A 17846-nucleotide genomic window follows, 5' to 3' on the forward strand; every position below is an offset into this window, starting at 1 on the left:
CCTCTTTATTAGAGTCCTTGGGGCGAGGTCACTGCCTTGGGTAGCAACCACTTTGAGCCTCTGAGCTTCTTAGGCAATGCAAAGCTGGGGTTTGCAGTTCTCGGGTGCGTCGATGGCTTCCTGGGAGTCTTTGACAGCAGTGATGGTAGCTCAAGCGAGTGTAGGTCCTTGGAGAAGTCAAGGGCAGCAGGCTTAGAGAGAGCCATACAGAAGCTTGAAAACCAGGCCACTCCAAAGCCCACTACAGAGCTTTACTTTATGGAAGGGAAAGGCTTTCTGTCAGACACATTTTACATCAGAGGAAGAGAGGGGATGAGGAGGAAGACGAAAGAAAGGGAGGAGAAAGAGAGGTCAGAAAGGATTGAGTGGGTGTAATGAGAGAGCCAAAGGATGTGTAAGGAAGGAGGAGTGAGGAAAAAAGACGAGGGGGAATAAGAGAAATGAGGAAGAAGAGAGACAGAGTATAGCAGAGAGTGATGAAGATAGAGATGGAGAGGATAGGCAGAGAGAGAGGGGAGGGATTTCAGTCTTTAAGAAAAAGAGAGGAAGGAAAGGATGGGCGGGGGGGGGGGGAGAGAGAGATAAACCAGCTGTATGATAGATACCTTGGGTCAGAAAGTTGCCAGACCTCAGCAGCTTCTCCTCTCTTCCTCTCTCTCTGATGATGGAGACCCTGGCAGGAGCGGAACTCTGCTTTCCACACCTCCTCAACACCTCCTGCAGGAAGCCAATGCGTCCTCCCTCCGAAGCCATACTCCTCCATATTCTGTTGTCCTCTATCTCTCTGCTCACTGTGGCTGTGAACCTGCTGGTCATCATCTCCATCTCCCACTACAGGCAGCCATAGATTTTGTCATATACAAGACTTTCAAAAAGAAAAGCATCATGGCCTAGAACATAGAAATTGTTGTACCATTGATGAGAAGAACTAAGTTGCTAAATAATGCTTTTGTATGCTGCTTTTTATAATGCTTGATATCTGCTACATCTAGTGATAAAATATATTACTGATATTCATATACTACAAATTTAAATTCATGAATATAATGCTTCTGTTTCACTCCAGGCAGCTCCACACCCCCACCAACCTCCTCCTCCTCTCCCTGGCTGTCTCGGACCTCCTCATGGGCCTCTTGATGCCGTTTGGTATCATCTTTGCAGGGGGTTGTTGGTTTCTGGGTGACCTCATGTGTAGTGTATCTTGCTTTGTTGTCTTTAGCATCATCTCTGTCTCAGTAGGAAACATGGTGCTTATATCAGTTGACCGCTACGTGGCTATTTGTGACCCTCTGCGTTACCCCACCAAAGTCACTCCCGGAAGAGTTAAAATCTGTGTGTTTCTGTGTTGGTGCTGTGCTTTTTTGTATTGCAGTCTAATTCTAATGGATCAACTAACACAACCAGGCAGGTATAATTCCTGCGTTGGAGAGTGTGTGGCTGTCATTAACGACAATGCAGAAGCTGTTGACCTTGTTTTTGGCTTTATTGCTCCAGTTACTATCATCATAGTTCTGTATATAAGAGTATTTGTGGTGGCTGTGTCTCAGGCTCGTGCCATGCGGTCCCACATTGCAGCTGTCACACTTCAGGTTTCAGTGACTGCTAAGAAATCTGAGAGGAAAGCAGCCAGGACTCTTGGTATTGTCATAGCTGTGTTTCTAATATGTTTCTGTCCATATCATTGTGTCTCTCTGGCAGGCCAGAACACCTTGGTCAATGCTTCATCTGAGGCATTAGTGGTCTGTCTGTTCTATGTTAACTCCTGTTTAAATCCTGTGATCTATGCCCTTTTCTACCCCTGGTTCAGAAAAACTATTAAACTGATTGTTACACTTCAGATACTGCAGCCTTACTCCTGTGAGGCCAACATACTGTAGAGAGAGGATGTGGAGTGATTGAAATAAGACCTTTTCTATGAAGGAGCAAATGTGTTTGTTCATGTAGTTCATGAATCAATGAAATCAAAAGCCCAAAAGTCGGAACAAATTAAAAAACATGCTCCTGTTCTGTATATTCTGTATGTGATAGAAATGTAGAAATCTGTGGAAATCATATCAGACAATTTGTGTCTCCCTCTGCTGTTCATTTTAGTATTACACCTAGAATACAACCTGTTATGGGACTGACATTTGCCTTAGCATTGTGGGCCTTTAGGCAATACTCTTATCTGTACCTGCTTACAACATGTGAGCAGTTACAGGTTCAGTGTCTTACTCAAGGACACTTGGACCGGATGTGTGGCTGCATATGGACACACATTGGCTGCTGCAGATATGAAACCTGTGTCTTTTCAGTTACAGGACTGTCTCTAGCTCTGACTTGGAATTAATGCACATCATATTCAGCTTTTAGTTCAAAAGGATATTTTTGTTTGATTGTAATATAGGCCTACATTTTCCTGTGTTTTGTCTCCATCCTCCCAGTCACAGTCATAAGCACCATGAAATGTTTTTAGGCAAACACCAGTTTCATGTGAGCTGTGAATTCAATATTGCATGTTTATGTTAGACGTAAGCTGCTGGTGCGGCCTTTGCTAGATTGATCGTTTGGGTTGCTGGACCCAGGGTGAAGTCATAGCATGTCTATGTGAGATGGTCCGAAATTTCAAATTTGATTTATTTTGCAGAGCAATGCTTAAGCTTTTCAATGTATGTGCATGCCAGAGCATGTACAATATCATTACAAAACTTACAGCAAACATTTAGAGTTAGTCTTTTATTTTCTTCCACAATACCTTTTTCAGGTGAAAGAGAAATATTTGTTGTCTGCATGTGCCATTGAATAGGACCAACTGCAGCCTTGGGGCAGCACAGGTAATGTAGAGCCATGCCAGCCTGAACTCCCTTCCATCCAACTAAAATAATGTTTTTTACTCACACCAAGAAAAATTCAGCCAGTTTTTCCAAACATTGTAACAGGTCTAGGTACACATACTTGGCATTTGAATCAATCTTTCTTTTAAGACCCATATTGAATATTGGTAACACTTTATAATAACCATCATTAATAAATGGTAAATTGATAGTTAATTAATATTTAGTTAATAGTTATTTTACTGTTAACAAACAATGGAATGATCATTAATAATGTTTTCTAATTATTAGTAATGCTATAATTTATGTTATTTTATCATTAGTTTGTGTAATATGAAATCATTTGTTTATAAATTAGTATCATAGCTGATAAAAATTACATTCTGATTACATTAGTAAACTATTTATTAACAGTTTATTGTTGCACACATAAGATTTTATATACTATATTAAGTATTTGTTAATGATTACCAAATGATCTGTAAACCTTTAAGAATACATGTAAAACATCTATAAACATTACATAGGTAGATGGACCAGATATTTGTAGTACTTTGTTAATAGTTAATAATTGGTTTGTAAACCATCTATAAACATTATTTGGATGGCTTTTATAAAGTTGCAACAGATGATTATAATATCTTGTTAAATGGTTAATACATACTTTGTAAAGCATCTATAAACATTATTTAGATAGATAGTTAATACTTTGTCATTGGTTAATAATTGATTTGTATACCATCTATAAACATTATTTGGATGGCTATTATAAAGTTGCAACTGATGATTATAATACCTTGTTAAATGGTTAATAAATCCTTTGTAAAACATCTATAAACATTATGTAGATAGATAGTTAATACTTTGTCAAGGGTTAATAATTGGTTTGTATACCATCTATAAACATTATTTGGATGGCTATTATAAAGTTGCAACGAATGCTTATAATAATTAGTTAATGATTAATGAGTGGTTTATAAAGCATCAAGTAACCCTAATCGGTAACCCCTCCTTTTACGGTCCCCTTATTACTACGTATTTACCTGGTAAATACATGGTAAATTATAGTATATTATTGGGTACATCTTCTTAAATACTGGGTACGTCCTTGCAGATGTTTTTACAATTTACTCAGTAAGTAAGCTGAAACTGTACTGTAAAAGGAAGTCTTGTTTGTTTCCATGGTATTACCATATCCTTTGTAATAGATTATTCCATTGTCCATGCAATAAACACAAACTTTTACCATGTATGTTCTGCAACGTTACTAAGTAAGACATTACAATTTACGGAGTAAGTAACCTGAAACTGTACTGTAAAAGAAAGCAATGTTTAATCCCATGGTATTACAAAGTCCTTACCACATCCTTTCATCAAAATGGATGGTTTCCTTTCCCATGCAATATGGACAAACTTGTATCATATGTTCCATAGTGTTACTAACTAAAACATGACATTTTATTGAATAAGTATGATGAAACAGGAGAACTGCAGGAGAAACTGAGTACTCCAATTTGACAATAAATGAAATAAGTAAAGCTCTCTGAATTAATAAATGGCGGTGCCTCCACTTAGTAGTGTTTAAAGAATTTAAACAATATCTACTAAGAATTTCAATTACTACAATTAACCTGAACTCAATGCCCCCCTTTGAAGTATGTGACTGTATAAAATTACCACAACTCAACACCAGATACTTTAAATGCAAACCAATTGCCTTTAGTTATGCAACTAGCAAGATATGAAATATAAAAACAGAAAATAAAAAACAATTTACAATTATCAAAGCAAATGCCCAGATATTCCAATATCAATCTTTTACATTCCACAGAGGCAAAGTGTGTACCTTAAAATTAACTGACCAAGCTTACTTTCTTTAGCTTATTCTCAAATGAAATACAGCAATTGTGGATACACACACACACACTCAACAACAGTCTTTGGAATAATAGTAGGCCTACTAAACTCAATAAAAATGTGCAGGCCTGAGTCGTTGCTGGGGTGCGTAAATTGTCTTTTATTTTCTGTTTTTATATTTCACATCTTGCTAGTTGCATAACTAAAGGCAATTGGTATAATGGAATAATCAATTACAAAGGATATGGGAATACCATGGAAACAAACAAGGCTTCCTTTTACAGTACAGTTTCAGCTTACTTACTGATTAAATTGTAAAAACATCTGCAAGGACGTACCCAGTATTTAAGAAGATGTACCCAATAATATACTATAATTTACCATATATTTACCAGGTAACTCGTAGTAATTAGGGGACCGTAAAAGGAGGGGTTACCGATTAGGGTTACTTGATGCTTTATAACCCACTCATTAATCATTAACTAATTATTATAAGCATTAGTTGCAACTTTATAATAGCCATCCAAATAATGTTTATAGATGGTATACAAACCAATTATTAACCCTTGACAAAGTATTAACTATCTATCTAAATAATGTTTATAGATGTTTTACAAAGGATTTATTAACCATTTAACAAGGTATTATAATCATCAGTTGCAACTTTATAATAGCCATCCAAATAATGTTTATAGATGGTATACAAACCAATTATTAACCACTGACAAAGTATTAACTATCTATCTAAATAATGTTTATAGATGTTTTACAAAGGATTTATTAACCATTTAGCAAGGTATTATAATCACTCGTTGCAACTTTATAATAGCCATCCAAATAATGTTTAGAGATGGTTTACAAACCAATTCTTAACCATTAACAAAGTGTTACAAATATCTGGTCCATCTATGTAATGTTTATAGATGTTTTGCATACGATTTCTTAAAGGTTTACAAATCATTTGGTAATCATTAACAAATACTTAATATAGTATATAAATATAATGTGTGCAACAATAAACTGTTAATAAATAGTTTACTAATGTAATCAGAATGTAATTTTTACCGTCTCTTATCAGCTATGATACAATATATAATTTATAAACAAATGATATTATATTACACAAACTAATGATAAAATAACATAAATTATAGCATTACTAATAATTAGTAAACATTATTAATGATCATTTCATTGTTTGTTAACAGTAAAATAACTATTAACTAAAGTTTAATTAACTATCAATTTATCATTTATTAATGATGGTTATTATAAAGTGTTACCTGAATATCTTGTGAAGAAGCTAAAAACTTTTCAGTTTCAGAAACAAGTCTTGTTCTTCTTTTGAAGCCAGAAAGAGGCTGGCAGCAGCTACCTCTCTGCCTCTGCTTGACTATGTAGATCTGTTATATATGCATGCTTCTGTTCAGTAGGCCTACTTAGGAATGTTAGATAGAGTTTATCATGGTGCATTAAAGGATAAGTTCAGTGATTTTGGACCTATATATAATGCACATAACTGTAATTCTTTGATCCACAGCAGTGGTGAAAGTAACTAAGTAAATTTACTCAAATACTTTACTTAAGTACAATTTTGAGGTACTTCCATTTGATGCTACTTTATACTTCCACTCCACTACATTTCAGAGGGAAATATTGTACTTTCTACTCCACTACATTTATTTGACAGCTTTAGTTACTTTTCAGATGGAGATTTGACACAATGGATAATATACCAAGCTTTTAAAATACAACACATTGTTAAAGATGAAACCAGTGGTTTCCAACCTTTCTGGCTTTTGACGTCTTACAAAAAGCAGTGTGTAGTCGGGTCACATTTCAGATGTCTATGAGTTGTTAACAGCTCCACCAAATAGTGATTTTTCCCTCTAAACCTCACATGGTTTCATTTCAATAAATGTTCAAATGATCCAATATTTCAGCAAGAATCAAAGATTAGAGAAAAAGTCCAAAAACTGAAAACAGATTTGTGTATCAGAACTTTGTTTTTTCTTCTTTCCTCTCCCATTAATCATCTCACGACCCCTCAGATTTATCCGGTGACCCTTTGGAGGGGCCCGACCCCTAGGTTGGGAACCACTGGACTAAACTAGCTAACTGTATATAAAGTAGTTCAAACTAGCTCCACCTCCAGCAGCTACAACAGTAACATGCTGCTTACACACTGATGCTTCAGTATTAATAATCTAATGATGTCATATATAATAAAATATCAGTCAGAGGGACCAAACCACTACTTTTACTTTAATACTTTAACTACATTTTGCTGCTAATACTTATGTACTTTTACTTAGGTAGGATTTTTCATGCAGGACTTTTACTTGTAATGGAGAATTTTTACATTGCTGTATTGGTACTTTTACTTAAGTAAAGGATCAGAACTTCTTCCACCACTGATCCACAGACAATATTGGCTCCTAAGTCAGCTGTCAGCTGATGGTGAAACAGCGAGCTCCCGTTGCTAGCCTCGTTAATAATCACCTTTTCCAATGATGCTCCTGCTTTCACCTTAGGTGATAATGCTCATCCAAATGTATGTATGATTTCTTAACCCTGCAATCATACCCTTAGGGTTTGGAATCCAGCCTCTCTCTATATGTGTTAGTGTCATAGTTATGGCTAAAAAATTACAATCATTTCATGGCATTAATTCCAGATCCAGATCACCAACAAAATCTAATCAATTGCTGTCCACCAATTTCATAGAAATCTGTTACGTTTTTGATATATCCTGCTGACAGACAAATTAACTAACATAACCTCCTTTTCAAAGATAAAAAATTACATGAGGACAACAAACTCATAACAAAATTTGAGATGTTTATTAAAGTAAGTTGATTTCTTTCTTTTTTCTTTTTTAAAGCAAAAGTGTTAAATATAAAAAAAAAAAAAAATAACACACATGAGTTGTAAAATGTGATTAAATATAACCTTCATTGTGACCCTCTGCTGAGTATTCTCTCTCTTGCACACACACACACACACACACACACACACACACACACACACACACACACACAGTAGAGGTTTTGGGAGTCATTCAGAGGCTCCAGAGAGTGTGTTTTGCTTGCAGACACAACCTGCAATGGAAAGAGAGAGAATGGCAACGTTAATATATATTTCCACGACAGTGGCCATTTATCTGAGCTTATAATGATCATTGCAACCAACCTGTCAGCACACACTGACAGTGTCTGCCTGCTCCTCCTCCATTATGCCAGCGATGCAGAGGTAATGTGCAGCGACGGGCGGTGAGTTGGCCTGGTCTATGTGTGGAGGAGCCGGAGTGACACCGGTCTGCTGGATGAACTGCTGCAGGTTACATTGCCTCAGCTCCTTATTCAGCTCCTCAATCACCTGCCATCTGTCCTGGGCGACGCAGACAAAATCACACTGTCAACAACACCAAGACTGGGTTGAATACATTGGTAGAAACATGTGAGCCCTCCCATCCTCTCTAGCCATCCCCAAAGTGTCATCAGTCACAATGCATTGAAAAATCACTGTTTCACTATTTGTTAGCTAATTCTCCAACGTATACCAATTTAACAATAAATGGCAAACAATGTACAAAATTTTACTTAATGGCATACCAGTAGGCGTACATAAAAATTCTAACCTCTAATAATACCATCACAGATTTTTTAACAATCCTTCTCCTATCATATAAAACCTCCAACTTAACAACTTCAAAAATGACGAAGTGACAACATGGTTTGGCTGTGAAAACCCTGTTTCCTTTTCCTAAGACACAGTGGTTGCATCCCAGTGGCTGAATTTATTCATTTTAATGAATTTGGAATTTTTGATGCTCAAGATTATGTGATTTGTTATTATCCCAACCACAGACACACACACACACACAAACACCTTTGAATCCCACCTTATGCCCCACCCTAATAGGCTACATCAAATTACGGAAACAAGACATCACTGAAATGTTGTTTTCCTTGTGACTAGTGTCCTTGTGTACATAGTGGTACTGCAATATATATTTTAGCCAGATGGGGGCAATGTGAACCATTGTTTGAAGAACAAAACAAAGTGTTTCCTGGCATTTTCTAACCATTTGAGTAAGTGACAGCCACATTCAAGAAAGCAATGAGGAGGAGAGAGCACTAAGTAATGGAGCTGAACAAAAAAAAAAAAAAATCAAAATTGCAATATGAATGACTTCTGAACAAGTTGTTTTAGGGCTGCAGATAATCTTTGGTCCATGAATCAAGTACAATATTGGTGAAAACCTTTCATCATATTTAAACTCAGTAAATCCTGCACACTGACATCTATTTTCACTTTTCTGTTCTAAAAAATGTATGACAAGAAAAACTTTTTTTTTTGTCAGTATCTTACACCTACTACATAAGGTGTTAGATGAGGAAGGATTTGTACCTGTAGCTTTCCCTCTGCATCTTGTATCTCCTTCTCGGTGTCTGATACCATTGTGTCCAGTTCTTCTCCCTGCTGCAGGCGGTGGTGGAGCTCCTGCTGCAGCGGCCCCAGGGCCTCCTCCGGCTGCGGAGTGCCCGGCCGAGAGCTTCGTCTGTGGGCTTCAAGTCGGATGTCCTGCCCCAGATGGGCAGAATGAGTCTGGAACTCCTTGAGCCGGTAGCAGTGGTCATCCAGTGACAAATGGATCTGGTCTAGACGTCTGTGCATATCTGGATAGTACAGTTAATGACAATGTTAACATTTAGAGAACCATGAGGAACATGGGACAGCGGCACTCCAAAAATCCAGAACCAGGTGCATGCACTTTGGTGCTCTGATGAAGGCTCCATGCCGAAACACATTGATGCCAACAATAAAAAAATGGTAAACTGAGACCAAATCTTGCTGAGTGCCACTATCCCATGTTCCTCATGGTTCTCTTCATGTTTTAACGATAGCAGAGCACCCAGCCAAAAGCGCCACAAGAGGAAGCGCACCAACTCTACATTTGAAACATGTTAACATGTTAACATTTACTCTGAGGTTTTAGAAATGCAAGAGGATAGTGTACAAGTACATGGCGGGAAATGTGGAAAATATTGTATGGAAAATATATTGATTTTTAAAGTCCCCATGAAATGAACTCCCATTATTTTTACTTCCCGGAAAACAGAGTATCTTTCATGGTGACCTCATGCTGCACTAGCAGGCGTAAATATACATTTCTAACCAATAAAACCATCCGATTTTTGAACAATCCTGCCCTTCCGCACCCCTCCCATCAAATCCCATCAAATCTCTCCCAGACTTATATTCCATTGGTTTAGACTTTTGAATGATCCATCACTGCAGTATGTAACATCCTGTTTCAACAGGAAAATGCATCAAATCAGGGAAGTAAAAATGCCATTTCAAGGGGTCTTTAAAGAAGCCCTTTATCCTGTGAAAATTTTAATTGAGTTTGACCATGTACCTTGTTCTTTATCCATCTCTGCCTGTAACTGTTCCTCCCAGTGCTCTCCATGCATCAGCTCTGCCTCGTTCTGCCTCAACCTCAGCTCCAGTACCTCCAGTTCCTCCACTGCGCCCAGAGTCAGACCAGATACTGGAGTTGAGGACCTTTCCTGCTCCCAGACCTCAGTCTCCCTCTCTAGAGCTTGAAGCTGAATCTCCAGGTCTCGTAGCCTCTCCTGCTGCTGCAGGATCTGCCTAAATACCTCCTCTTTGAAGGGGTAAGATGAAGGCACTCTCGCAGGGTTGAGAGGGTCCAGGAAAGGGACGGGGGAAGCCCTCGGTTCTGGAGAGGCTCTGGGTGAGGGTGACCATGCCCTGTTTGCTTTAGTCCTTCTGGGAACTGTTGAGGGGCCCAGATTGAAGGTGAGAGCCTTCTGTGGCTCCCTGTGCTTGAGGGGCTCGGGCTCTGGGTGTCTGGGCAGGGGGAAAAGCCTCTCTGTGGTTGAACCATTTGGACCGTCGCTCAGGCTGGGACCCGTCCTCCGCAGAATGAACTGGACTTCTGCAGCCAACTGTCCCAGCTGAGCCAGAGACTTCAGAGGACAGTCTTCGGCGACTAGCTGCCTCTCAGTTCCCCGCAACTTCAGGATAAGAACGTAACGACCTGTCTGGCCTGGGGAATACAGAGATAGGTGAAAGATTAAGATTTGACAGCATGTTATGTTATGACCAACAAACAGCTGAATTCAAAGTCACAAGAAAACAGCATTTCAATGGTGTCTTTCTTCCGTAATTTGACGTATTTTTGGTTGAAACAAGATGTTGGATTGGGACATAATGCAGGGAGGGACACTGTTCAACAGTGGGGGGGTCGGACCAGAACAAACATGGAAAGTGACTCAGTGCTTTGCAGATAATCTTGAGCTTCACAAATTCCAGATTCTTGAAAATGAATTAAATTCCAGCTACCAGGATGGAACCATGGTGTCTGAAATAAAAATATGCCATTTTCCAAAATGTTTTGTAAATCTTTTGGCTTATTGTTAAATATTGTGTATGTTATATTTTAATTAGCAAACAAGGTAAAAAAAAAAAAAAAAAACGCCTTGTTACTTGAAACATGATGCATGGCAGTGAACTAGAGACTTACCGATGGCCTGAGCAAGAGCGATGACCACATCCTGACAGGAAGTGTTCAGTGATAGGCCACACACCACTCTGACCACACCCTCCACCCACACCTTCAGCTCCATCTGCAGCTGTCAGTCACACTCAACACAACACAGGTCCACCAGCTATACCTGTATGGAGACACAGGCAGACATGTCGGTAAACTTAATCCATCACACTGGGGATATAATTCATAATCCCAGCCCAGACAGATCACAACCCTGCAATATTTTCTGGGATTTGTACTGAGTAACAGCAGCAACCCAGTTTAGGGCAACAGATGTTTCATGTGGTGACAAGTGGGTGGTACATGGGACACCACAGTGGGGGGGAATAGGGGTACTGAATACCGAATCTAATTAATAGATATTTTAGACTTTAATTTAAAAAAAAAATCCAAGTAAGAAAGTAAAATAAAATAAGAAAAACAGAGCGCGGGCTATCTTTGTTTATTTCAAGAATAACTAAACTCCAAACCCAAATCTTTGGTGAAGCCTGACGCCTAATGGTAAAAAGTAGGGTACTGCACTGCTCATCTGCTATTGGCTGGTCTTTGTGCCAGGTGATGTCACCACCTGTTGTGCTCTATGGAAGGTGACATCACCTGGCACAAACACCAGCCAATAGCAGACGGCCAGTCTGCTATTCAAGATTGTCCATATTAGCCGACGCACCCGAAATAAACAATAGAATTCTGTTTTTGTTTTTTTTGTGTGAGGACTTAATGTTTGTTCCAAGACTTTAATGTCACACTGCTCTGGTTTTGAAACAGGGTTTCTTTGAAATCTGCAAAACTGCAAACAAATAAAGCTTTCTCAAAAATATAATGCAGCAACTGTTGCAACAAGCGGGAACAAGCAGGAATACAATTCATGGCTCAGTTTGTCCTGTGCAGACTGAAACATAATCGTCCTCCCTAGACGGATTTTGTACGAGGGAAAGTTTAGCTGTGACAGCCAATTAGCGCTATCAGAGCAGCGTCCAAAACCCAGAATTTCAATCAGGGATGTGTTTGATAAGTGATCGGCAAACTAATGTGTGGAGGTGTGTTTGACTTGTGGATGGGTAGACAGAGATGTTTGTCACTCAGCATTTCCCAGATAGATTGTTTTGAATGGATTGTTTCAGGTCTTTGGGAGTGATGGTGCAATACTAAAGCTCCCATATTCTACACGTTCCAGTGTTTTATTTTCTGTCTTGAGGTCCATTCAAAGCTGTGTGTGTGGTGTCATGTACCAAAAACACTCTCAATCCATTTTTACGTGATCATTTTCCAGCATCTGTTTCTGTCGCTGTGTCTTTAAGGCTCATTAATATTAACAACCCTCAGTTCCGATTGGCTAACCGTTTCGAGAGTGAAACGTGAGACGCCGCGGCCCGGGCAGCTACAGGTAGGGAAAACTCTATTAGTCTATTATTTCTTACAAAGATGATAATGAGCGAACCTTTGTGACGCCACAATGTTACGGAAGTCCAAACGGCTCATTTAGAGGCTCGCTTTTCTAATATGGATTGTGTGGATTTAGTTGGCGACACTGCGTTTTGATACTTTCACCATGTTTAGATAGACCATCCAACTCCTTTATAATCACAGAGGCAAGGGGAATCCTGTTTTACACCATATGGGACCTTTAACAAAAAAAAAAGTGCCCAGAGCCACTCAAACTTGAGTTTTGCTCATGTCTGTCATGGGAACACTGTGACTTTCTGACCTCGCTCTTTCCATACACTACTGTACCTGCCTCCTGGGTGATGCATGAGCGCTGAAAGCTGAGCCAGCCTGAGAGCGGAGACAAGTATAATATATCACTTTCTCATGGTGTCAGTATCCAGATTAGGGCCAGCCACTAACCCACACGCATGTTTTAGAGATTTTCTCACATATTACACGGGAAAAGCACGCAGCCACAGAAACAGAAACCTGGTCAGGAGCCAAACAGTGGCAGAGTATCTACACAAGATGAGAGCAGATGGATTGCAGCACCACATTCTGCCCCTATCACCCTCTGACGCTCTCAATTTCTCTCTATTTCCCCTCTCTCTCTTTTCTCTCTCATGCCCTACTTTCCATCCTGGACCTCAGTCTCCCCACACTCCTCTTCATGTAATGTTTGTGTGCGTGTGTGTGTGTGTGTGTTGGGGGGGGCGGGGGTCAGGATTTACAATCTGGAGTGGAGAGATGAACTGGAGAGACCGGTTCTGACTTCAGACTGCTGCTCTACTCTCTCCGTTTGGCAAAAGCTCAAAGCACTGATACTGATACTAGACAGACAAGTGGGCATGGTTGTTGCTGGAGTTACAAAATAAATTGCACTTAGAGGAACACTGTGAAATGCATTTTACATTAGAATATCAAAAATATCTATTGTTATGTGTTATTATATTTCCCACATAAAACCGGCCGAGTGATGTATGAGCAGGCAGGCTGCAGAAATGTTCATCACAGCACGATGCTATTCTGTTTTCTCGCCTCAATTGGAAAACTTTTTCTTGCAGCAGCTCTGCTTTTATTTAGAACTGAGAGGAGAGCTCATACATAACGGCTCCAAAGGTTTTATTGATTACTTTCAAAGCAATAACTGGACCTAACCCTACATTACATTTGTGGAACTTTTATCTCCTTATGTACAACTCAGACAAAACTCTTTTGATTGTTCCCAAGTCTGGATTAAAGTCCCGGGGTGATCCAGCATTTTCAATCAGGACCCTAAAAAAAAAAAATGAAGAGCTGCAAATTCTACTTCCTCATTTGAGAAAAAAACTCAAAACCCATCTGTGAAGTATTGCTTTTTATGCTTTTCTAAAATAAAAAAAATAAAAAAATAAAAATAGTTTGTGCTGTTCTATGTTGTATTCACTATCATTTTAATGTCACACTGTAAAAACTCATAGTGCAATTTAGTGAAATCAACTCATCTTTATCCATTAACACAATGTATGTAGATGTGTTTGTTAATTTCAACTTAAAAGTGCTAGTTATGAGTTAGTCATGACTTAAAACCATGAGTTCACATCTTGTGACTTAAAATTACAAGTGTAAAGAACAGCTTATAAAGCATTCACTAAACTCAACACTGTTCGTTTTGTTAGCAGACTTCCCAGTATGCATTGCATTCGGTTTAACTCTCCAGAAACTCTTCCTTCTTCTGGTTTGAATGAAGTTACAGGATAGAGACTTGTTATGTCTGTATGTTTGGTGAATCATAGGTCAATTTCTGAGAGGAACTCGAACTTAAACCTCGCAAACCTTGTGAAAAAATAAATAACACTGGATTTAATATAATAACACTGTACATTGTCCCTTTTAAATAAATAAAATAAATAAATACAATTTCAGTTCATAAATTAATGGATTCAACTTGGAAACACAAATCAGCATGACTAGACATTTGTTGATTGAACTTATTGTCTTAAGTTCACTCAGTTAGCTTCTACAACTAACTAATGATCTTTGACCTAACTATTCAGTACTACTCCAGTCAACTCACAATTTTAAGGCAGCAAGGAAACTTATGTTTTTAAGTTGAACTGCCTTAATATTTTTTGCAGTGCACTGTCTCTCCTTTGTAAAGCACTTTGCAACTGTGTTTTTGACTGAAGACCCTCTAAAGATTTCAGGCCATTGAAAGAAGCTGAGGTTGAATGAATGAGAGTCTCCCACAGGCGTAAGGTTGCACTGAAACCACTGTGACACATCCACATCATATCAGCTCACCAGGCGGAGCGGCTCGTTGCCACAGGGCAAACAAAAAAACCCCCCAAAAAAACAGCATCAAACTCACAGCGCAATTAAGTGAAACCAACTCATCTTTAATCATAGATGTGCTGGTCAATTTCAACTCACAATAGCTAGTTATCAGCTTCATAACTTAAAAGCATGAGTTTGTGTCTCGTCACTTAAAGTTGTGAGTTGAAAGAATATCTCACCAGACGTTCACTAACACAATTTTACTCTCAGAAACCCTTCCTTTGGATTAAGTTACAGGTTAGAGATAGGTCAATTTATGCTATAATAATAATAATGCTAACCATGATGAAAATTAGATTTCAGTTCAATCCCTACTCTCAATAGTCTACAGATTTAATTCTTCAAGGTAGAGTCTCCTCTCTCTGTTACACATGGCAAGCAATGTTCACCACTTGACTTAATTTTTCCCATATGGTATAATAATTTTGTGACACATGAACAACTGACACTAAAAGCCTTCTCACTTTAGTTTAGTTTATTTATTCAACAATAAAACGCAAGATAGACACAATAAAGAAAATGCATCTCAGATTAATTTGACATGGATAACACAAAAAAAGTCAACAGACTTATTTCCATTGTGGTCCTTGATGTGTTAACAATAAGCAGAGGTGGAAAGTAACTAAGTACATTTACTCAAATACTGTACTTAAGTACAATTTTGAGGTACTTGTACTTTACTTGAGTATTACCATTTTATGCTACTTTATACTTCTACTCCACTACATTTCAGAGGGAAATATTGTACTTTTTACTCCAATACCTTTATTTGATAACTTCAATTACTAGTTACTTTGCAGATTCAGATTATTAATACAGAATATAATCAACTAATAAATTGTGATGTATTATTATAGATTACTGTAAACTACCCAGCAGTATATAAAGTAGTGGAAATCAGCCCCACCTTTTCCAGCTGCAACATTAAAGTGATGCTTACACATTAATGCATCAATAATTATAATTCAATAATATAATATATACTGTATTATTCTGAAATGGGCCATTCTGCATAATGAGTACTTTTACTTTTGTTGCTTTAAGTATATTTTGATGCTAATACTTTTGTACTTTTACTTAAGTAACATTTTGAATGGAGGACTTTTACTTGTAACAGAGTATTTTTATACTGTGGTATTTCTACTTTTACTTAAGTAAAAGATCTGAGTACTTCTTCCACCACTGACAAAAAGATGGCGCAGATGGAAACTAGTGAATGAATAAATAACACTGGACTGCAGTTGATCAAGAAGTGGATTCCACTAGTAAACAGTGGGCATTTGCTGATTGAACTTAATTTCCCTCAGTGAGCTTTACTGCATTAGTACAACTAATAATCTTCGACCTAAACAACTCAGTTTGACTCCGACCCCGCAATTTTAAAATTTGCAGCAAGGAAAAAAAAGTGTTTGTTTTTAAGCGGATGGATAGACTGGATGTTTTCTCACAGTGTGGATTTCCCCTGATGTGCAGGAGAAGACACGCAGGTTAGGTGAGGGCCAGGAATGTGGCAGAACACACTGACATTCCTGAAAGACACAGACTCCGCCCACATACCTCCACTCTCTACTGACAGAGACACCCACAACAGTTTAAACTCTAAACTTAATATCATCTTAATTTGGGCAAATATAAATAAGAAAGAAAAACTCCTCAAAAGCCTGGCAACTATTGTATATTTTATATATTAACTATATTCTGTGCTGTACTGCTATCAGGTTAGCCAATCTGTCATAAATCCTTTAAATCTCTTCTTTAGACTCACTTATAAAATAGTAAATATTTCATTTAAATTCGCCTTTTATCCTTTTATTCCTCATATCCTTTTTTTTTTAATATATATTTTTCTAGATGTTTTATTCTTTGGACCTTTGTATCAATTGTATCTTCTTCCTTTTGCTCCATTAGTTTTTTTTATGTAAAGCACTCTGTAAATTCTAAACTCTAAATAAAGTTTATAATTAGCATTATTTATAGTTATTATTATTGTTCTGCCAATTAACTCAAGAAGATCTGATATCCTCAAGATTTACAAAGTAGACTATTTACAATAAGATATTATGTTGATACATTTCAGGTCAATGGGCCCAAATTGGCATGTGGCCTCCAAAATAATTCATTAGAATGAGCTGTTTGGTTTGTATTTTCAGCATTAGTAAGTAAGTGGCATTAACACAAAGCAGAATACCTGTTCACTTCTAGATGGGACATGGCCGTAAGATTTACTATCATAAAAAACAAGTTAACCGCCATTCACACTGGAGGAAAAAAAATCACTGAAAAAAAAAAAATGAAATCATTCCCTGCAGCAACACTGCTTCTGGAGGAACTATTTTTAGAAGAAAATAAAAAAAAAGTGTCCTCTTTTCTTTATTGGCTACGCAGTAACGCTCCAGTCTGCTGTCTCAACCCAGACAGAAAGAAGACAAACCTGTTGTTAGAGCAGGGAGGAAGGAAGTATTACAACACAACTCTCTACCTGTTAGTTCAGGCGTCCCTCTGGCTCATGGCCGTCTTCGTCCCTCCAGCAGGTCGGACTGGATGAGTCTTCGGTCCAAACTGATGCTGTGCTCAGGCTGCCGGACCGCTGAGCGACTGGAACACACACTGGATCTACAGAGACACTACAGTACTGCTTCAGCGTGAGGAGGAGGAGGAGGGGGAGGAGGAGGAGGAGGAGGAGGAGGAATGGAGCTGTGGAATGCAGCCCTTCTGGGTGTGCTGCATAAACTTACACTGCTCTCTCTCTCTCTCTCTCTGTCTCTGAACAGTGATGTCACTCTGACACTCCAGCCAGGCTCCTCCCACTGTGCATCACAGATAAAAACAAAGGGGAGTATCTCCTCTTGCCA

General features: G+C 38.3%; 2 protein-coding genes across 3 annotated transcripts; one reads left to right on the plus strand and one right to left on the minus strand.

Annotated features, from left to right (window-relative positions):
• Positions 1–664: 664 nt before the first annotated feature.
• LOC139642560 (trace amine-associated receptor 13c-like) lies at positions 665–1877 on the plus strand. Its single transcript, XM_071517436.1, has 2 exons — positions 665–837; positions 1067–1877. The coding sequence occupies exons 1-2, from the start codon at positions 665–667 to the stop codon at positions 1875–1877; spliced, it is 984 nt and encodes a 327-aa protein (XP_071373537.1).
• Positions 1878–7513: 5636 nt separating this feature from the next.
• Positions 7514–17643, minus strand: LOC139642558 (ras association domain-containing protein 7-like). Of its 2 annotated transcripts, none has more exons than XM_071517434.1 (6): positions 17474–17643; positions 11227–11377; positions 10096–10749; positions 9084–9352; positions 7863–8084; positions 7514–7771 (listed from the first exon to the last, which is right to left on the minus strand). In XM_071517434.1, the coding sequence occupies exons 2-5, from the start codon at positions 11327–11329 to the stop codon at positions 7866–7868; spliced, it is 1245 nt and encodes a 414-aa protein (XP_071373535.1). In that variant the 5' UTR covers positions 11330–11377; positions 17474–17643; the 3' UTR covers positions 7514–7771; positions 7863–7865. The 2 variants fall into 2 exon arrangements, with proteins under 2 accessions (XP_071373535.1, XP_071373536.1); XM_071517435.1 differs by having other exon boundaries at positions 7863–8060; positions 17474–17641.
• Positions 17644–17846: the final 203 nt, after the last annotated feature.

The sequence above is a fragment of the Centroberyx affinis genome, unplaced genomic scaffold, assembly GCF_046629955.1.
Source record: "Centroberyx affinis isolate AG114_WGS23_722 - 3 ecotype Tasmania unplaced genomic scaffold, CSIRO-AGI_Caff_v1 ptg000493l_1, whole genome shotgun sequence".
Classification (NCBI taxonomy): domain Eukaryota; kingdom Metazoa; phylum Chordata; class Actinopteri; order Beryciformes; family Berycidae; genus Centroberyx; species Centroberyx affinis.

Excerpts from the sequence above, each read along its gene's own strand:
- LOC139642560 (XM_071517436.1), top strand. The coding sequence starts at position 665 with ATGGAGACCCTGGCAGGAGCGGAACTCTGCTTTCCACACCTCCTCAAC. Across the intron at positions 838-1,066 it reads ATCTCCATCTCCCACTACAG|GCAGCTCCACACCCCCACCA; the intron begins GCAGCCATAGAT and ends GTTTCACTCCAG.
- LOC139642558 (XM_071517434.1), bottom strand. The coding sequence starts at position 11,329 with ATGGAGCTGAAGGTGTGGGTGGAGGGTGTGGTCAGAGTGGTGTGTGGC. Across the intron at positions 10,750-11,226 it reads CGCTCTTGCTCAGGCCATCG|GCCAGACAGGTCGTTACGTT; the intron begins GTAAGTCTCTAG and ends TGTATTCCCCAG. Across the intron at positions 8,085-9,083 it reads ATGCAGAGGGAAAGCTACAG|TGTGATTTTGTCTGCGTCGC; the intron begins GTACAAATCCTT and ends TGTTGTTGACAG.